Source organism: Hyperoodon ampullatus (assembly GCF_949752795.1).
Source record: "Hyperoodon ampullatus genome assembly, chromosome: 13".
NCBI classification, from domain to species: domain Eukaryota; kingdom Metazoa; phylum Chordata; class Mammalia; order Artiodactyla; family Ziphiidae; genus Hyperoodon; species Hyperoodon ampullatus.
The window spans coordinates 38,538,765-38,559,277 of record NC_136926.1 but is presented as its reverse complement, the minus strand read 5'-3'; the positions used below and the strand labels follow the sequence as shown (position 1 = coordinate 38,559,277).

Sequence of the window (20,513 nt, the reverse complement as noted above, 5' to 3'; positions counted from 1 at the left end):
TATACTGCTGGTAGTATAAATATAAACTCTAAGACCGCATGACAGCAGACCTGTGGTTATAATTTCTCAGGGAATACTTTTTCCTTTTCACCCACATCTCAGGTGGAAATGGATGAGCTCCTTGCTTCCTGTGCCAGTTAGCAAGTCCCTCCTCCTCCTGCTGTGCCCTTCTTTTACAGATAGTGTGCACTGAGGGCCTCAGCTTTACTTGGGGGAAACTCAGTTACATATTTGTGCAGCCCTAAGGCTCTACTTTCTGTCCTTTTGTGGCTGTTAAAACCCAAGTTCTCTGGTTCCCCAATGTGGGAATCACCTGCACTGCTCCCCAGCTAGAAGCAACCACAGCATTAGTTCTTACTTTGGTTTTTAGTTCCCCCTTCTTTTGCGAATCTTTATTTCTTGTGGTTTCTACAATTATTTTATCAGTACTTCTAGGTGTTTTATGGAAAGCTATATTCTACTGGGCCAAAGTCAACCATAGTAAACTTTAAAATTTCTTTTGAGCTCTGCTTATAGCTGACAAAATTCTACTCTAGTTAACATTTGAGAAAAGCAATAGTTTATATGAAACATTTTAAACCTGCCTTGTCTCTGATTTACAGGCTTCCATATTATCAGGACAGAGATTCCAAAGCCTTGTTAACTCCTCACTGCAAAATAGACAGACACAAAAATAAATACATTTTTTATGGACACCATTCTCTTCTACCTTAAAACTATAAAAATACTTAAATAGTGGATTTTGGGGTGGTGATGAGTTTTAATCATTTTTGGTATTTAGCAAATTTTCTATATGAGGATATATTTAATGATTTTTTTTCTTTTCATTATTGGAGTAAAATTGCTTTACAATGTTGTCAGTTTCTGCTGTACAATGAAGTGAATCATATATGTATACCTATATCCCCGCCCAATCCCACCCATCTAGGTCATCACAGAGCGCTGAGCTGAGCTCCCTTTAATGATAGTGATCACCATTACTTTTTTCTAAAAATATTCAAATGCAGTATAATGCAATGAATAGTTAACTAGAAGGTAAAAGAAATGAAAGGATTATAGTACTGTGCAACAACTAGAAGTAAGCTGGATCAATCTAACAGCAATTGTATTGTCTGTGACATGGAAAAATTGGCAGAACCTAGAGCCGTGGATTTTGGAAGCAGGAGACAAAAAACGTAAGTTTTGTCTCGATGCATGAATCCATGATGGACCCTACAGATTGATAGGGTGTGGTTTGCTTTAGTCATCCGTGTACATACCAAACACACAAAAAACTGGAAGAACACAAAACCTTGGGAGTTCTTACAGTAATATTTTCACAATATAAAAGCCTCTATGATAACATCCCACCTAGGAGACAGGTTAACCTACTTTCCCATCAGAATTTTTTTGTTGGGTCCTTTCCCTAGGAAGTCCTCTGGGGCCATTCTCTTCCGTAGTACTCTTGTCGGCTTGGTATCTGATGTTCTGTGGTGAACAAAACATACTGGAATTTCAAATGTTTAATGTAAAAGAAAATTTAGTTATTGTTTTCTTCCTAAAAAAGCTTCATATGAAAGCTTCACATTATTACACTCATCAGAGAGAAGACAAAAATGCCACACCAGGGGACAAATTACAAGGAGTGGGTACACAGCATTTTTTTTTCCCCAATAATTAATAACAGTTCAGTTTGTTCTGAGAAGTTAATGACAAGAAATTTGAGATAAAAATGTCAAATAGTATATCAAAGTGGTTGTAATTTTTATGGAATACAATTTACATTTTTTATATGAAATACATTTACACATAATCTGTACATAATGTAAAATAATCATACTAAACTATTCTGAAAGCCTTTCTCAATTTACCTTTCTTTCACAAAACTTGGGCAGCCTTCATTTTTCCATGAGTTCCAGTTTTCTTCAGTGTTTAATATATGCTGGGAAAAACAAAGAAATTACATTTCCATAATGAAGACTTTGAAACTCTATTGGGTGCTAAGAAGACTATATAAATATAAGACACATACCTCTACCATCTTTGAAAATCTTTCTCCATCAGGGGGGTTTTCAGATAGTAGCTGTGATTAGAAAGAATATACTAAGCTTTCAACAACTTTCTGCATCATAGGAGTGGTTTGTAGGCAGAGAACCAAGAAGTGTTTGTGGTCTTGTACCTGAGCTTAACTTTATCCTTATTTTCCTATTTGGGGCTGAAACAAAGAAAATTCTAAATTTTCATTTTGTTCAATCATGGGTTTGTTGCGTGATGAACTTACTTGATAAACTGATTTTGTAGTATCTTCAATCCAGAGTGATTGCTCATCAGTTAAAACATAGTTTGAACTAGGAAACAAAGCAATAAAAGCATGCTTGAGTTACAAGAATGTATATTCAATTTTAAGGTTTATGTACTGTCTTGAAGAAACACTGAACAAAGCAATGAATGCTTCCTAAAATAAGTTCAATGTGGGATAATAGCCTCAGAGAAAATGTTAACATACTCCTCTCCAAGATGCACATTCAAATAAGTCACACTATGTTCCTTTAAAACGCATTCAAGATACAATGAATAAAACCCCCAAACTCTAGAGAAGGCTGAAGGCAGACCCAAATTGTTAACAGCTGCCATTAATTCAGCCCTCACTATGTACTAGGTGCTCTATAGTTTATAGCCATCCAACGAATACTGATAGACTGCCATGTGCCAGGATCTAAGGACTTTACATACATTATTCATTTAATTCTCAAAACAAGGACATGTGCATATATTAAACAGACTACAGAGGCTCAAGCCATAAAGCTTGCATTCAACCCCAGGTCTGCCTCCAATTTCTACTATGCTATACCAAACCTCCACAACAGACAGAAGGATAACAAATAACATTTTTGAGTGCTTGCTATGTGTTATCTTGAAATTACAAGTCTGAAAGCTGAACTGCAGCTAGTGGGTGATGAAAGTGGGATTCAAAACCAGAAGGTAGAAAGCCACATTCTTTACAACTAATACAACACTGCTATGCAAACTTCCGATACCAACAGGGAGCTCTGCTTCAGTTTTGGGTGGGACAAGAGGGAGTAGTCCGCCCTACTGGTGGATGTATTCAGACTGACAGCGGAGGTCCTGATTAGGTTTTCTGAAACCCCAAAGAAACTAGAACTCCTCCGTGCTTCAAAGCTTTACTTAATTTTTTTCAGTTCTAACGTCCTTGATAGTCCCACACCTGGAGAAAGAAGTATTATTGGCTGAGTTTGCAAATCAGGTTTGGAGAAGGTCTGAGTGAGGTGAGGAATGATGGAAATCAGGAGCAGAGACCTCCACCCACCAAGACAACTGAGAACTCCCAGGATGCCGGGCTCTCAGCAAGAAAGACACTGGCAGCAGATACAGTCAATGCCTTTTCTCTAAAACAAATACCTTAGCATCTTGTTAAGCTAACAAAAGCCCCTGATTATCTAATATTGCTGCAAATGAAATGTTTCAGAGAGGTGAGCCTTCCACACAAAATGAGCCCGCTACATAAAGATATACATCAGTAAGCAATCATTCTCTTTGCTGCTGTTTATATAAACCATTTACTACCCATATTAACTTACCTTTTAAATTTGACCTGCCCCTTGAGATACTGGAATAAAATGAGATACTGCAACAGGATGTGTCGACGAAAGTTACTGTCGCTCAGTTGTAAATCCATCAGCTACTCGAAAAACAAGCACACACACAAAACACCACATTAAATTCAAGTTCTACCTAAAGGTGCAGGTGATGCTATTACAGAAATGGAAGATTTCAATTCAAAAAACACATGCTGAGAATTCACTGCATGTGAGGCGTTACTGCACAAGCCCCAGGATAGAGTAGCAAAGCTTCATTTAGCTTTCTTAACCATTTCATGCCATGAGGTATTTATGTTGGTGGATAGCAATGTTATATCTGTGGTCCTGAGGTCAGGATAAAGGCAGAAATATAAAAAAGTAAAAGTATGGCTGTCACTTTCCCACATATAAAGAAATAATGGCTAAAGAAGAGGTCCCTGTGGATAAACAATACAATACTGAGGGATGTCGCTCTTTTCTGTAGTCCTAGGAAATGCCTGCAACAGGGTGGGTGCTCAATAACAAGCAAATGAGAAGAATCAGAGGTGAAAAATCATCCATGAATTAAATGGATTGTTTTTATATTTTAGAGAAAATTGTGTCATACCTGTATTATCATAGAATTTGGATTAGAAAGGACTTGAAGGTCATTTATGAGGAAGCTCTTCAACAACACTGCCACCTAGCTGGTCTTGCTGTAAGAATGACCTCAGTGATGAAGGCGTCATTCTGATTCTGTCCCACGTGCTGAGGGAAAGCTACGTCTATGTCCACAAACCCTGTTTGTGCTGTTCTGCCTTCCAGACCTAAAGCAACAATGGAGGCCTCCTTCTTCTAAATGAATAACCAGTGAGACACCTGACAGTCCTAGGAACGAATTTCCAGTTCCAGGTCCCAAGTTCCTTGGGCAACGCATCACACGCTATGCTTTCATCTACTAACACAGCAGTTGGGCTGCACCCCACAGGCCTGCAAGCCCTGTACTTGCCCAGCCTCAAGACAGCAGAGCCAGAGTCAGCAACAGAGACATCAATGGTTTAACGGACGTGGAAGCTTACACGTTTGAAAGCGAGGCCTGGAGTGACACCCCACCATGTGTGGCAGATGGTGGGCAGGATGAGGCAGCAGTCTTCGCTCCCGGGGGGGAGGGGGAGGTTAGAGTTATAGTGGGAATTGATGTCATCGGTTACCAGGGAAACTAGCAGAGGTGCATGCCCCTCACTGCCCCTTAGGTAAGCTCTCCTGGTGGAGATCTCCTGACCTAAAGATTAGAACAATCACCAGCTGGGGCCTGGGGCAGGTGTGTAGAAGGGCAGTCATGTGAGCAAGGTGAAGGTGAAGCAGGCACTGGTCGGCAGGGGATGTACAGAGAGCAAGAGAACAGCCATCCTGGGTGACCTGGTCATGCAGCAGCCTAACATTCATTAGCCATTTACTCACCAGCCACTTCTTCCACAAGGCTGGTTCTTGTTCAAGCAAACGCCATGCCCTTTTTTCTTTTAAACATACGATTGGCCGTCCAGTGGGGGTTCCCTCGCCTTTAGAGATGTGATTTAAGGATCTGATTCTGTTGCTGTATTAACCATCCCAAATTGGCAGGCTGGATGGCATGCTCCCAATCTCCCTTTCCTCCACTCCTGGATGACTTTATATCTCCGCTTGGGCTCTCAGTTCCCTGACCTGAACTCCACTGATAGTCACAGCTCCTCTACTTTGGTCCCCGACTACCATGGCCACAGCTGGACCTGGCTGTCACTTGCAGCTGCCCCAGCTCTGAAATCTAACTCACAAGACACTCACTCCAACCTCCTATCCTTCCCACTCAGTTGTCCCATTGTACCTAATATTTGGACTTTACTGAGACCTTAAGTTCCTTGGACCCTCTATTTTCTGCCTATCTGTAAGTCCCATCCTGTTTTTACTATAATCCTATTTTAGTCTAGGTAAAGGTCAGGAAACGTTTTTTTAGAGGGCCAGGGAGTAAATATTTCAGGCTATGTGAGCCAAGAGGCATATTATGGATATTATGTAAGTACTTATGTAAACATTTAAAATGTATAAAAACACCACAAGACAGGCAGTGGGCCACATCTGGCCTGTAGTCAGCCGACCCCTGTTCTACACTACGTGGTCTATCTCTTCAACGACTTTCTTGCCAACTTCCTTAACACCCTCGTCCCATACTTCTGTCACATCTACTGAGCAAAAGGGCAACTTGGAGCAAACCAACTGCTGGTCACCTTCTCTATCCTAACACTAAGGCTTCCCATCTAGCCGCAGGTGGAGCTGCTTGAAAAAAAATACAAATCAGGGCTTCCCTGGTGGTGCAGTGGTTGAGAGTCCGCCTGCCGATGCAGGGGACGCGGGTTCGTGCCCCGGTCCGGGAAGATCCCACATGCCACGGAGTGGCTGGGCCCGTGAGCCATGGCCACTGGGCCTGCGTGTCCGGAGCCTGTGCTCCACAGCGGGAGAGGCCACAACAGCGAGAGGCCCGCGTACCGGAAAAAAAAAAAAAATCACACAGCTACGCAGATGGTACCACTGCTATGTCACTGTCTCCAACTTAGAATTCTCCCTTGTCTCTAATCAGCAATCTTTATCTTCCAAGGCTGTTCTCCCTCCTATTCTCCACAGCAACTATTTCAAATCCCTTGTACTTACCAGAACACGACTTACTACCCCTCTCGCTCTCAGTAGATACTTCCCTCTACCTTCAACGAGGAGAAAAACTCATTAAAATGGAAGTTTCAGCTGCACCCACATCCTCGTTCGCCTCATTTCCTCTGCCACATCTTCAGGATCTTCGCTGAAGGTGATCCTTCTATCTGGACATCCCATCAGTTAACCACCCTGGTGCCTTATCGTCAACCCTTTCTTCTTTCCAGGCTCCTTTCCATTAGCATTTAATAACTTCTCTCAAAAAGATCCTACAGCCTCACCTTATCCTTCCTGAACAGTAAAGCTTCTTGTAAGAACTGGCTACATTCACTGTTTCCAATCCTCCCCTCAACATGCCTCAACCAGTGGTGTTCTGGGTCACCGATCCACGGAAAGTGTTTTGCCAAGACCACCAATGACTTATTTGTTGTTAAATCCAATGAGCACTCTTCATAGTCCTCATCCTACTCGATATGCTTGGCTTCCATGGGATCATATTTTTCTAGTTCTCCTCCAATCTTACTGGCTACTCTTCTATCTTCTTCTTCTCTCCTTCTCTTTTCCTTCTCCCTCAAATGCTGATTTTCTTCAGGATTTGGTTTGATGCTTTCTTCTCTTTCCAGTCTACACTCTCCTCTTTAATTACCACGTATAAGCTAATAACCAAACTATATACCAAATCTATACTCTCAACCTAGATCTCGCTCCTAATCTCCAGATCTGTGTGCTCAAGAAGCTACTACATATCTCTATATGAATGTCCCACTGACACTTGATCAGATTTTCTGTCCAAAATAAAACACACCAATTTCCTCAACAAAGTCTGCTTTTCTCCGGTGTTGGCTAATTCACCGAGAGGCTCCACCATCCATTTGCCTAAACTACTCCAGGAACACTTCCTGAAAAAGCAGCAACCATGAGCCACAGGAGCAAACCTAAAGTTGGAGCGTATAGAAGAAAGAAACAGGAGGTACAAAGACTGAGGCAAGTAAAAGACTGGCCTCTTTGAAGACCCTGAGGCGTTCAGCTTAGAGTGAAGACAGGAACTCCGGGCTTGAAGAAATAGGTGCTGTTTATGAACTTTTCATCTACCTTGAGCTTTAAGTCCCCTATTCCACATTTATTTTTTATGTTGGATAATTTTTTTGACAGAAACAGTGGATTGAAAATAGGAGTCAACAAGACATTGAATCACAGGTGGGAGGGGACTAGTTTGATCATCTAAACTAACTGCATCACACTATCCTTAAGAAAATGAGGCCCTGACAAGTTAAAATGACCCCTGCAAGGTTACACAGCTAGTTAGTAAGAGGTGGGACTATCAACTGTATTCTTTCTTCGATAATACATATTTTCTAGTCCTGCTTTTCTTCGGTTATTTTTAAAATTACACCATTTACATCATGCATTGGGTCAAATATTTCTTTGTTGTCTTTCTTTTGTGAACAAAGGGCCTTTTATCGTCCTTAGCTTTTACTACACCTCTTAGCTCAGGCCTCAGCCTTCCTGATTATTATTCTAAACCTAAAAAGGCTCAGGCTACTCTTCTTATTCTTATGTGCCTTTCTGTCAATAAATCGTACATACAAACAATATTCCTTTCTGCACATTTGAAACTTTTCATAATAAAAAAATTTAAAAGCAAAACAATGCTCTGGAAAAATTAAACTGAAGTATGAAATCTTCCATTTCTGTTACTTTAACACAAAATGCTTAAAAAATCTTTGCTAAAAAACAAAATATTAAGAGCATTCTCATTAATTAAATTCTTACTAATTTGTGATTATTAACACATCAGATCAAAATATCCAATTTTCAAATTGTGGAGTATTTTTTAAAGTTCAAAAAGGTACAGTTAATACAACATTCATGTCTCACGATCCAGTTACTTATCAAATCCTAACATTTTTACTTGTTCCACATTTCTTAAAGAAATAGAATATTACCAAAACTGTTGAAGCCCCTCTATAAGCTCCCTCCACTATGGAAAGCACTACCATGTATTCGGTGTTGCTGATTCTAATGCATATTTTACACTATTATACATATAGAGGCATCTATAAATATCAAGGTATTTTGCATGTTTTCAAACTCTATACTACACACATTATTCTGCAATAAGCTATCTTTCATATATTATGTTTGACATTTACACAACTTGATACATGTAGCTCTAGTTTAGGGGTTGGCAAATTTCTGTTAAGGATCAGTAAATTATTTTAGGCTTTGTGGTCATACAGTCCTCGTCCCGACTACTTATCTCTGCTGTTGCCATGCAGAAGCAGCCACAGATGACACGTAAAGGAGTGAGCATGGCTGTGAGCCAATAAACTCATTTACAGAAATAGGCAGTAAGTAATGTGCCAACCCCCATCCTAAGTCATCCATTTTCAGTGCTTTATAGAACTCGATGGTATAAATTTACCATAATTTACCACCCAGCCAGTCTCCTGCTTATGAACATTTGGGTCGTTTCCTCACTTTCACTTGCAAACACCTAAGTTACAATGAGTCATCTATTTCCTTGTGCATATGTGTGATTCTCTAGGGCCCACATCTTAGAAGTTTTAACTTTGCTCTTTATTATAAAATTACTCTGCAAAGTGGCTGTATCAATTTATACTTCAACCAGCGGTGTGTTAAAGTTCTCCTTTCCCCACACTTTTGCCAATACATTTCATTTATTGTTAGGATATTTAATTTTGGTCAATTTGACAAATGTGAAGTGATTATCTCATCATTTTAATTTCTTTGGCTACTAGTGACATTTAGCATCTTTTATAAGCTCATTAGCTATTCAGGTTTCTACATCTGTAAATTACCTGTTCATACAATCTTTCCAGTTTTCCATTTGGTTGTCTTTTTGTCAACGGTATATTCAAAATACTAATCTTCCTCAGTTCTGGAGGTGGTGAATATCTTCTCCTACTTTGTGGCTTGTCTTTTCACTTTGTCTAGTCCTAGTTCTTTTTTCTTCTTTATACCTGTACTAATACTTACTGTTTTAATTATTAGAGCTTTATAGGTCTTAGTATCTATATCTGATAGGGCAACTGTTCCTTCTTAGGAGGAAGTAGTTACTCTTGGCTTAGTCACTCCTGGTTTTTTGCTTTTCCATAAAAACTTTAAGATCAACTATTCAAGTTCCCTCAAAAAGCCTGTTTGGATTTGATTTAAAATACACTGAATTTATGGACACATTTGGGGAGAAGTTGCACTGGGTCTTCCTATCTATAAATGTAGTCGTATCTCTTTATTTTTATAATTTTCTCCATGAAGATTACTCATAGGTATTAGTTTTCATTGCTGTTTTAAATAACATTTTGTAACCAGTTACTTATAGGTGATGTTTCTTTTGTAACTTTGCTGAAGCCTCCTTAATTCAAAGTTTCTTGGTTCTCTTGGATTTTCTCTGTAGACAATTATATTGCCTTTAATTAGAGACAGTTCAGTCTTTTCTCTCCAATACATGTAACTCTCATTTCTGTTTTCTCTTATTGAAATGTAGGTCCTCCACTACAGCGCTGAACAGAAATATGGTTGGTAGATATCCGTGTCTTGCTCTTGAAATGACTGAGAATACTTTTGAAAGTTTGATCATTACATATGATGCTTGCTATAGGGTTTTTGTCAACCCCCTTAATCAAGTTAGAGAAAATTCCCTTCTACTTCTGATTTGGTTTTGTAATGAGTATTAGATTGTATTGAAATAATTTTCTTGGTATCTGAGATGATCATAGTTTTTATTTAAAAACTGTTAATCTATTAATTTCATATTAATCTTTCTGGTATTGAATCATACTTATAATCCTGGGATTATTAAAATATTAATAAATATTAAGTCTATTATTTAGAGACTTAAATAATAAATATTATTAAATATTATTATATTATTTAGTCTCTATTTTTTATTTATTTTATTAAATTTATTTATTTATTTATTGGCTGCATTGGGTCTTCGTTGCTGTGCGCAGGCTTCTCATTGTGGTGGCTTCTGTTTGTTGCGGAGCACAGGCTCTAGGCATGCAGGCTACAGTTGTGGCACATGGGCTCAGTAGTTGTGGCACATGGGCTCAGTAGTTCTGGCTCACGGGCTCTAGAGCGCAGGCTCAGTAGTTGTGGCGCATGGGCTTTGTTGCTCCATGGCATGTGGGATCTTCCCGGACCAGGGCTCGAACCCGTGTCCCCTGCGCTGACAGGTGGATGCTTAACCACTGTGCCACCAGGGAAGCCCCTAGTCTCTATTTTTAAAAAATAGCTACTATCAATTTTAAAAGTTGATTTGTGAGTTTTTACAATATATTTTTCATCTCTATTCATAAGTGAAATTGATACTTTTTTTCTTGTTCTGTCCTTATTGGGATTTTATTTAAAAGCTACATTAATCTCATATAAGGACCTGGGTTGCTTTTCCTCTATTCCTTGAAGTGCTGATGACACGTACCTAAAAAAATCTGGGCCTGATGTCATTTGAAAGGTGTCACTTTGATGACTATTTCTTTAATAGTTATATATTTATTCAGGCTTTTAATTTCTTTGTGAATCCATTTTGGTAATTAAGTTTTTCTACAGAATTACTATTTCATTAGATTTGAATATAGTCTCCTACACATTTTACTGTCTCTGTATTTCCAATTACTCCTATTTTGTTTATTGGTACTTTTTCCCTTTTTTCCTTAGGCCTGTTCTACAAGAACTTCTACAAAATTTTTCTTTTCAAAGCCTTGGTTTTCCTGGTATGTTCTATAGTTTCGTTGTTCTATTTCATTAATTTGTGCTATTATTACTTCTCTCTTGAGGTTTATTCCATATCTTTTTTAGCTTCCTGAATTCTCAATTTGTCACTCATAAATTTTTCATTAATGCATTTAAAGTGGTAATTTTTACCTCTCACTTTATTTGTGACCTACACACGTGACATAAAATACTTTGTCCTTCTTCAGAACTAGGCTCCAAATCCAGTCTACACTGGCAGGGTATTTTTTTTAACCCTATCTTTAGTCTTTCCTAAATGGCTGCTTGGCAGCACCAAAGAATTTACTCTTATCTTGCTTGCATAACTATGGATTGACTCACACACAGAAGGGATTCTAAAAATAATAAAAAGAATGATGAGTATGCTCTAAACTTTCCAATATGTTCAATGGTATTTATGGAGCTGCCCTGTGTCAGGCCCACAGAGTACAGGAGTGTCACAATAAAGAGGGCAGCTCATGCCTCCCACCTTGCGGACCATTTCAGATTGATTTTATGCATGTAAAACTTTAGTAATTGTGTTTACCTTTTCAGATGAGTGGAAGTACACCCATATGTTAAAACTGACATGAGTGTCAGCAAAAGTCTTCAAACAAACTGTAGTTTGTAAAACCCTAACAATTCATCAATGCCTTCATGCCACAGAACTGGAATTCAGCAGAGAAAGTCAAACATCAAAAGAGAATTCTGAAAAATAAACTAACCCAAGAGTTTGTATATATTTCAACTACAGTGGTTAGACACATTGCCTACAGCTCATACGACAATGAGATCTATAGTAAACAGAAGATTTGGTTTCTCTCCTTATGAAATATTAATAGTAGGCCAACTAAATTTCTGATACTTCCCCAGTGGCCACCCAAGGGCCAACACTGATGTGCTAGATAATGTTGTGTTAGATTACTTCAAAGCCTGAATCAAGTGTGTCAAATATATTCTAATCACAGTTGTGAGAAGCCCAACCAGTCAACTCAGATGGATGGTGTCAAGACGTAAAGTCTAACAACTGATTTACATTAAGGTTCATCAGTGGAAAACATTGCTCTGTTCTTATTGAGAACTGCTGAGTGCTTATATGATTTTTAAAGTGTAAGGCCTTCCATCTTGGACCTATAAGAAAATGTCAGCGCCACCCATTTAACAGCTTTTTGCTATAACTTTTTTTTTTCTGGGGGCACAGGGATCAATGATCTAGTTTCTACTTAAATTTCTGACAAATCCAGGAACCTCATGGTACACTCCTGGAACTATTTGGAGGGCTGGCTCTATCTCTGGCTGCACACAAGGAAAACTCAAGCGGTGTTCCAGAGTTGTCCAAAAACCTCCCAGTCCTGTCTAAAAGGAGTCCCATATGAAACAACTGATGAAACTAAAGGAAATTATAGGAAAGTGGTTAGCCTGCCTGTCTGTCTATAGGAGGGTCTTACTTCTGAGGTCATTTCCTAACTAGGTTGTAGTTAGGAGGTCTCATAAAAGATGAGACCTGTCTTTGCCTTCACTACATAAACACTCAGCCTTGGCTATCTCTCAAATGGACAGAGAAAGTATGAAAAATTTAAGGCTGTACTGATAGCTTCTTTCTGTCAGGAACTTTTTTTTTTTTAAGTGACTAAAAGTTCTTATTTGAGAGCTCTTCATACAATGCAGAGTCTGGGAAGAATTGTTACTTCTCTTACCTCCAAGAACAAGAATGGCCTAATGACCACACTAGTGTGTGACTGTGGGGCAACCACTCTGGTAACTGATAGCTCTGGAGTATTCCCCCGGATCTTTTTCATTAGGTCACTGAGTCTCAACTGTAAAGGGAAGAGGAGTCGGTATTCTGAAGAACTGGGTAACCCTGAAGCTCATACCTAGTTACTGGCTGGCCTTTTTTCTGTAAGAACTCAAAGATACAAACATACATTCCTTTAACCATCATGCTAACACTCATGATACTTGGAATTTTGTTTTAAAATGTTGGTTCTACTTTTACATGCTACACAGTACTGAGGGAGAAATTCCTGTAATAATACAGTGCCCTTCATACAGTATGATAAACTGGACAATTAGAGGTGAAATCCTCCCTTAAAATTTCTGAGTATGACTCTGGACTAAACTTAAGGAACTGGCAGTTCTCCACTAAAAATAATAATCCAGGGATTATTTTGCTACGTTAACAAGGGAACTATATTGTTGGAAATTAGTGTTTACAATCATACCCTAGGCATGAGTTTCTAGTGGAAACTTCACCTTTAAGAAAGAAGGTATGGTAAGTTAGAAACGAATCTATTTTATCTGTAAAATCTGTGCCTACCTGAAGCTGCTACATGATCGGCCTGTCTCTAACTAGAAAGGTTATATCATCCTTCCTAAGGATGATATAAGGAAAACTCTCCTAAGAAAGTTTGACCACATTCATGTAAGCAAAACACAAGGGTTCTGGGTAATAACACGGCCATCAAATGAGGCTATATGCTCTATTTGAGTGATGAAAGACCTAACCTTGTAACGACAAGACCACTCTCCCAAACCTGCTCACCACTGAAACGATGGGCTATAGAATTATACTCCAAATAATTAAATGGCGTTTGATTTCACTTAAGCTAGCTCTCACTGGCAAGAAATATATCCCTGAAAAATCAAGAGTGTTTCTGTCATTTACCAAATCTACAACCAGAAGAAAGTTGAGAAGTAACATTAGATTGGCACATACTTAGGTGGGATGGCCTTTTCAGAAATCCTGGGATACAAAACATCATGTAAGGTGTTATAGAAATGCTAGAAGGCTTCTTTTAGTGAAGCAGTAAAACATCAAATGGTGCTATAGGTGGTGCATTACAAATATTTTCACTTGGATGCTGAGTAATAAACATTGGAAATACATAGGAAAAATACGAAGATTGCACAGGAAGGGTTCTTTTATAGGTTGAAATTTAAGATAAAGTTACTGCTTAAGAGGCAACAAATGGAAGTGAAGATGCAAAACATCACATGCCTTACATTCTTTGTTGCAATTCTCTGTGCCTTTTTTCTTTCCCATATTGTAAAGTTTTAAGCTTCTAAAACCTGCTTTTCCCTCTATCAAAACGTTACCTAATGGAATTCCAGTGCTTAACCCTGAAAGCTCATGCTGTCTGCACTGCTGGTGAAACAAAGCTCACTCACAAAGAGTCAGTAAGGGAGACACACTATTCAGGGACCAGTTCTGACAAAGTGGTGAATGGAGATCGATACAAAAGCACTGATTTTACATTCCAATGTGGAGATGTCTCTGAAAATGTATAATCCTGCTGCTTTCTAAAATGTCCTTGGAAATGTCAACTGTCCAAAAAAAAAAACATCTTTTAAGATATCCAGGGTTTTGAAATAGTTGTCATGTCCTGAGAAATGTGACCTTTAACTGCTAAAAGCATACAACTCTTACTGGTTGTTGTATTTTTTAACTGTTTTGCCCTGATAATATTATTTAAATTGATATCTCAAGCTTTCTGAAAGGTATATATCTTTGGGAAGCTTCTTTGTTAAGTTAGAGGAGGCTTTGGAATTTTCTTTCCTTTCTAAATATGGTAAAATAAAATTTTGAATTCTTTATTCAACCAAAGAGTTTTATATGTGTTTCATTTAAATGAATAAATATACCTGGATTTAAAAAAATCCAATGTGATAATCTCTCTTATTAGGTAAATTAAATCAGTTTATACAGTCATTGCTGATATATTTGGACTTACCTAAACTTCTCTCTTTTTTTCCTCCCTTCCTGCCATCTGTTGGATTTATAAAGTAGTCTATATTCCTTCTTGTCCCCTTTTTAACCCCTTGCCATTTGAGAGCTACAGGCTGTTTTTCCTTTTGTGGTTTCCCTTTTAATATAATAATGTCTAAAGTTATTCAGCATTCCTTTTCTCCTCCTGAGGATTACAAGGACTGTAGCATATGCTTAAATTACTCACTAAACATCTGTTTTACCCTCCCTGATTCTTATTGTTATCTAGTTTTACATACTACATTAAATTTTTTTAAAAAGTCAGTTATTATGACTTTTTTGTTTTTAATCAATAGTAAACTGAAATATTTTTCAATTTCTGTGCTCACAATTGCTTTCTGTATTCCACTCCTTTCTTATGGATTCACTTTCCTTCTTCCTGAAAATCATCCTTTAGTAGTTTTTCACAATGATGGTCTTAGAGTAGTATGCTTTCCTGGTCTTAGAATGAAAATGTCTTTATTTAATCTACAGTCTTGAGTGCATTTAGCTGGGTATGAAATTCTGGACTGATAGTTTTTTCTCAGAAATATTTCTCCACTGTTTTCTGGTATCTATTATTGATAACTGTTAGAAATCTGTTCCTTTCCAGTATATTTGTGTTTTCTTCCTCCCCTCTTTGGTGGCTTTTAAGGTTTTCTCTCTATACCTGCAGTTACAGCATAATGTACTGAAGTATGGATTCATCTTTCTTTATCCTGCTTGGTAGTTGTAGCACACTTTTAATCTGAGAACTTGGGACTTCCTTCAGTCCTTTAGTTTCTCCAATATTCTCTCCATTTTGTTCTTTGGCAATCCTACTTAGATATATGCTAGAATTTCTCAATCTATCTTCCATGGCTCTTAACTGCTTTCAGGTTAACAAAAAAATCTGTCTCTGTGCTGTGTTCTGGGTGAACTTCTCATCATTAGTACTCTTGTCATCTATGTCCAAACTATAGTTTAATTCTATGTGCTGTGCTTTGGTTTCAGTGATATTTTTTCATTTTCAAGAATCCCAATTAGTTGTCATATTAAACTTTCCTATTTCATTTCAACTGAAATGTTTCAGTTTCACAATTTCTTACTCTCCATGGATGCTGTACTATCAATTATCTCTTTGATTATCCAAAACATATATATTTTAAAGTCTTGGTCATGTATCTAAAATAAACAAACATACATCCCAATAGTTGATTTTGTTGGTGATCTTTCTTAGCACTGGATTTTGGAATTTTAATTTATCAGAGAGTTTTGAATGGAAGGCTTTTGTTTTGGGATTGTTGCTTATTTCTTCTTCTTTATCTCTGTGTATAGCTTTTCCTGTCTAGTAGTTTTGCACTTTCTTTTACCAGGTCCATGGGCCCAAGTCTGGAAAACAGTCTCATGATGACTTTTTGGAACAGCTGTTTCATGAGTATACTGGGGATATCTCATATCTGGTCATAGAGCAAGCAGAGGACACAAAGTTGTGCCTTTGTTATCCCTAGACCCACAACTTCCTATGAAACCACAGCCTTTGGCAGAAGACTGGTAATATCTACCTTAGCTTCTTTTCAAAAGTGGGTTAAGTTCTACCCCAGTCTCTGGCTTCAAGCAGTGAATATGGCTCTGGCTCCTGGTCCCACATGGATCTGGTCTCACTTGTAGCCAAGCTCCCGGTTGCCACCACCTGCTTGGAATATACAGTCAGCAGGCCCAAGGCTTCATTTTCACTTATTACTTGGCAGTTCTGGTCTGTGAGGATATTTATCTTGTCTCTGGAAGCCCAGCTTTGTCTTTTTGGTTTTCTCTTTTTATATTTTACCTGTCATTGCTATGTGTTTGGAGCAAAGGGAGTGAATCAAAACACAAACTCAACGTGCCATCTTGACTAGAAACTTACATAATGCCTTAGCACTGTATTTGAACAAAATTTACTTATTACTTATTAAGCTGTGTAAATAAGATTAACAAGGAATTTTAAAACCCCTTATTTGTACCTAAATGGCAAACTATACAAAATATTTTCATAAATGCAAATGAAATCCTAACTTGAGGTTCAGAATATATGTACTTGAAAGTAACTAAAATGTATTTAATCCAAAATAAATCTACAAAACAGACAATGCAGAACTTTTCACCTTTGAAATTAAGTTAGTCTTACTTCTACAAGAAGAAATAGGACTCTCAAACTAACATTTATCAGTTTTAACCAAAAATAAACTAAGAAACTTTTCTACTGTATTTAACTTAAAAGGATATCAGCTAAATAGAGAAAACAAAAATAAAAACATTTCTTACTATGCTTAGTGAAAAAGAAAGATTTATACCTTTTCACTTGTTAAAAACTTTGCAAAATATACATGCTCTCCTCCTGTTTTCAATTCTTCCATCTTTTTCCTTGAGGCCTGAGTATCATCTAATTTATAACTCTTAAAAACAGCTAGAACTTCTTCAGAATACTGCAAAGTAAAAATATCAATTAGTTTTATTTGGCATTGTTGCCCAATCATTTGTTTAGTGCTTTTCTTTATCAAAATAATGTACAATTTATTCCCAGTTAACCATATATGCATCCTTAAGGCACACTAAACAAGAAAAATTATGATAGCAAAATGAGGGTAAAACTATTGTTTGTGAGATATCATGGTTACTGTAAAAGTAGGAATAAACTCTCTACTTCTGGAAAAATGTGATTTCTTATGCAGTCTGTGTAAGGGGCAAACAGAGAAAGGAATGCTTTGAAAGTATACAGAAATTTACCAGTAAAAGTAGCTGTTTAATCAGCAATGGAACTCTCAAGCATTTCTTGTGCTAAACACTGTGACCAAATAAAAAAATGATGTCAAAGCCTATCCAGTTGAGGAACAATTCCAGATGATTTCTCACTTACCACTTAATCTGAATTTGGATAGTTATGGGGAAAAAAAAGATACTGCATATAAAATAAAAACATTAAAAAGTAACACAGAAAACACACCATGCTACTTTTAAGAGCTACCTATTAACTTTAGATTTTGATTACAACAAAAAGGACAAACTGACCTTTAAGGAGCCAAGAAAAAGAAATACAGAGAATTCTTATAAAAAAGAGGTTAGTAAACTTTTCCTGTAAACAGTCAGATAGCAAATATTTTAGACTATATGGCTCAAATGGTCTCAATCACAACTACTCAAGTCAGCCATTATAGCACAAAAACAACCACAGATAACACGTAAATGATTGGTGTCACTGTGTGACAAAATTAACTTTGTCTGCAAAAGTAGGCAGTAGGCTGGATGTGGTCCAAAGCCATAGTATGCAGAGTCCTATTCTTAGAGGATAGCTGAAATAATTTTGTGCAAAGGCAGGATGTATTCTGCAAAAGTTCATCAATTCATGTTGACAATACTCACTATGTAAAAAAAAAAAAACCCAAGGCAGTAATTACTAAATTTTAAATCCTCAAGTCATTTATAAACTACTCTCAAAATCAATTGTTTATATATTAATTTACAATTTAGCTTCTATATCATGAAATAGATATAAAAACATAAGAGGTAGAACTATATAGTGAAAAGTATGCTGGACAAGAGTCAAGTTCTGACTCTGCCATTAGCTATAAAATATTGGGGCTTTTGGTAGTCTGTAATTGGCAACTCACCTTGAGAAAGGTTTTCCATGAAATTTTCTCATAGCATTGCACAGGGTTCCTAAAGTAATCCTGAAGTGACCAAAATTTTCGGTACAGGTTGTAATCAATTGGAATGGAGCTGATAAAATAAATGTTACGTTAAATAAATCATTTAAGTTCTTTTAGAAATATCTAAATGCTTTAACTTTTCTTGGGTCACAAATCCTCTGAAAAAGGTAATGAAAGCCATGGCCTCTTTCCCCAGAAAAGTACACAAATTCATGAATATTTATATAAAGGTCTATAAATAATTTCAGGGGGTACATAGACCCCTATTCCCTCTTTACCTTCAGTGGTGGAACCCCTGAATTTTGGCTGGATACATTCAGAATTTAAGGCTCTCTTTCCCAACCTCTCCTGCACTAGGTGTGGCCATGTGATTAAATTCTGGCCAGTCAGTGGGGAGCGGAAGTCATATGTCTTATATGGGCCATGTTTTACCATTTTCCCTTTTTGCTGGCTAGAATGCAGATATGATGATGAACCACCCTGGACTATATGAAAAAGAGCAAATACCAAGGCATGGTGGAACAGGAAGTTAGAAGGAACATGGGTCCCTAGACAATCTCCCTGAAGAGTGCTACTGCATCAGCCCTGAACACCTGTCTTCAGACTTTCACATGAGAAAGAAATCAATTTCTATGTTGTTTAAGCTAATGTTAATTTGACTCTAATGGTAAAAGCCCTGGGCATTATATCCTAACCAACACACAAAGACCTAGTATGAAACAAACACATTAGGTACATATCAACTTAGTATTACAAAAATGGCGTTACTAATTCAATTTCTAATTCAGCTATGTTACAAATCTTCAGTGTTAATACATATTTTTTAAACATCTTTATTGGAGTATAATTGCTTTACAGTGTTGTGTTAGTTTCTGCTGTATAACAAAGTGAATCAGCTATATGTATACGTATATCCCCATATCCCCTCCCTCTTGCGTCTCCCTCCCACCCTCCTTATCCCACCCCTCTAGGTAGTCACAAAGCACCAACCTGATCTCCCTGTGCTACGCAGCTGCTTCCCACTAGCTATCTATTTTATATTTGGTAGTGCATATGTCAGTGTTACTCTCTCACTTCGTCCCAGCTTACCCTTCCCCCTCCCCATGTCCTCAAGTCCATTCTCTATGTCTGTGTCTTTATTCCTATCTCGCCCCTAGGTTCATCAGAACCATTTTTTTTAGATTCCATATATATGTGTTAGTATATGGCTCAAGACATGTTTTAATTTTTAATTTTACAAGCAATCATTACACTACAAAATGTTTCAATTTTTGATTTTAAAACAGACGTTTCAGGGTTTATATTAGCAAAATCCTCTATATTACTAAAAACAGCCAATAAAGTCTTTTAAGTAGTAACCATATGTCAAAAATGCTTGAGGTATCAACTGTTTCATATCCTCAAATGTCCACAAAAATTTTCAACATCACCTCTGTAAAATTAATTTTGCCTGTAAACACTATTGTATACTATCTTACTCCATTCTTTCCAAATAAACCTTAACAAGTTGAACCTATGGATTACAGTTAGCATCTGTGCTAAGCTTCATGCCCATACAGATATTCCAAGTAAGACCGTAATTTTATATGGGAAACAGGAAGTAGGTTTAGTGATCCACACAGCACCATGATCTCAAAATGAAATGGAAGAGAGAAGGGAAGGAGTGCGTAGGTTGCCTGTGGTTGGCTTTTCAAACGTTATGAATATATATAAGGTAGGTTACACCTAAACAACGGACTGCCTGCACACAATTTAAAAACCAACTGATACAGCCCATTAGTGATTTTGGAGTTGTAATTTTAAGTGATATACATTAAAGTTACAAACAAAAGAAATCTATAAGCATGATCTCCTTCCTCCCTGTCTACATTCTCACCTTAGTACCTGATAAGTCATAAGGTATTCTCTTTGTAAATCAAGAAATCTGAACTTCTAAACACTCACCAAGTTGTTGGAGCTTCATCATCCCCCATTTCACCTTCTTCCACATCCACTCCTTCTTCTCTGTCCTCCATGTGCTAAATTAAAAGAATGTACATCCTGTCATGAAGCAGTTGTCAGGCAGAGGAGAATTCTATATGACAGGGATCCGAGAACTCAAGAGCAGTATAACAATAATATAAGCTAGTCATG

At 37.5% G+C, this 20,513-nt stretch overlaps 1 protein-coding gene across 2 annotated transcripts in view; it reads right to left on the bottom strand.

Annotated features, from left to right (window-relative positions):
• Window positions 1-20,513, bottom strand: part of THOC1 (THO complex subunit 1) — a gene marked incomplete at its 5' end in the record, with an annotated part of 50,300 nt that overhangs the window by 4,587 nt on the left and 25,200 nt on the right. The window contains 9 exons of one of the 2 annotated variants that reach the window (XM_079717292.1): window positions 585-650; window positions 1,372-1,467; window positions 1,851-1,921; window positions 2,012-2,062; window positions 2,261-2,327; window positions 3,579-3,679; window positions 17,028-17,159; window positions 18,342-18,450; window positions 20,325-20,398. In XM_079717292.1, the coding sequence (XP_079573418.1) occupies window positions 585-650; window positions 1,372-1,467; window positions 1,851-1,921; window positions 2,012-2,062; window positions 2,261-2,327; window positions 3,579-3,679; window positions 17,028-17,159; window positions 18,342-18,450; window positions 20,325-20,398 (767 nt within the window). The remainder of the gene's footprint in view (window positions 1-584; window positions 651-1,371; window positions 1,468-1,850; window positions 1,922-2,011; window positions 2,063-2,260; window positions 2,328-3,578; window positions 3,680-17,027; window positions 17,160-18,341; window positions 18,451-20,324; window positions 20,399-20,513) is intronic. The other variant, XM_079717293.1, reaches the window with a different exon arrangement.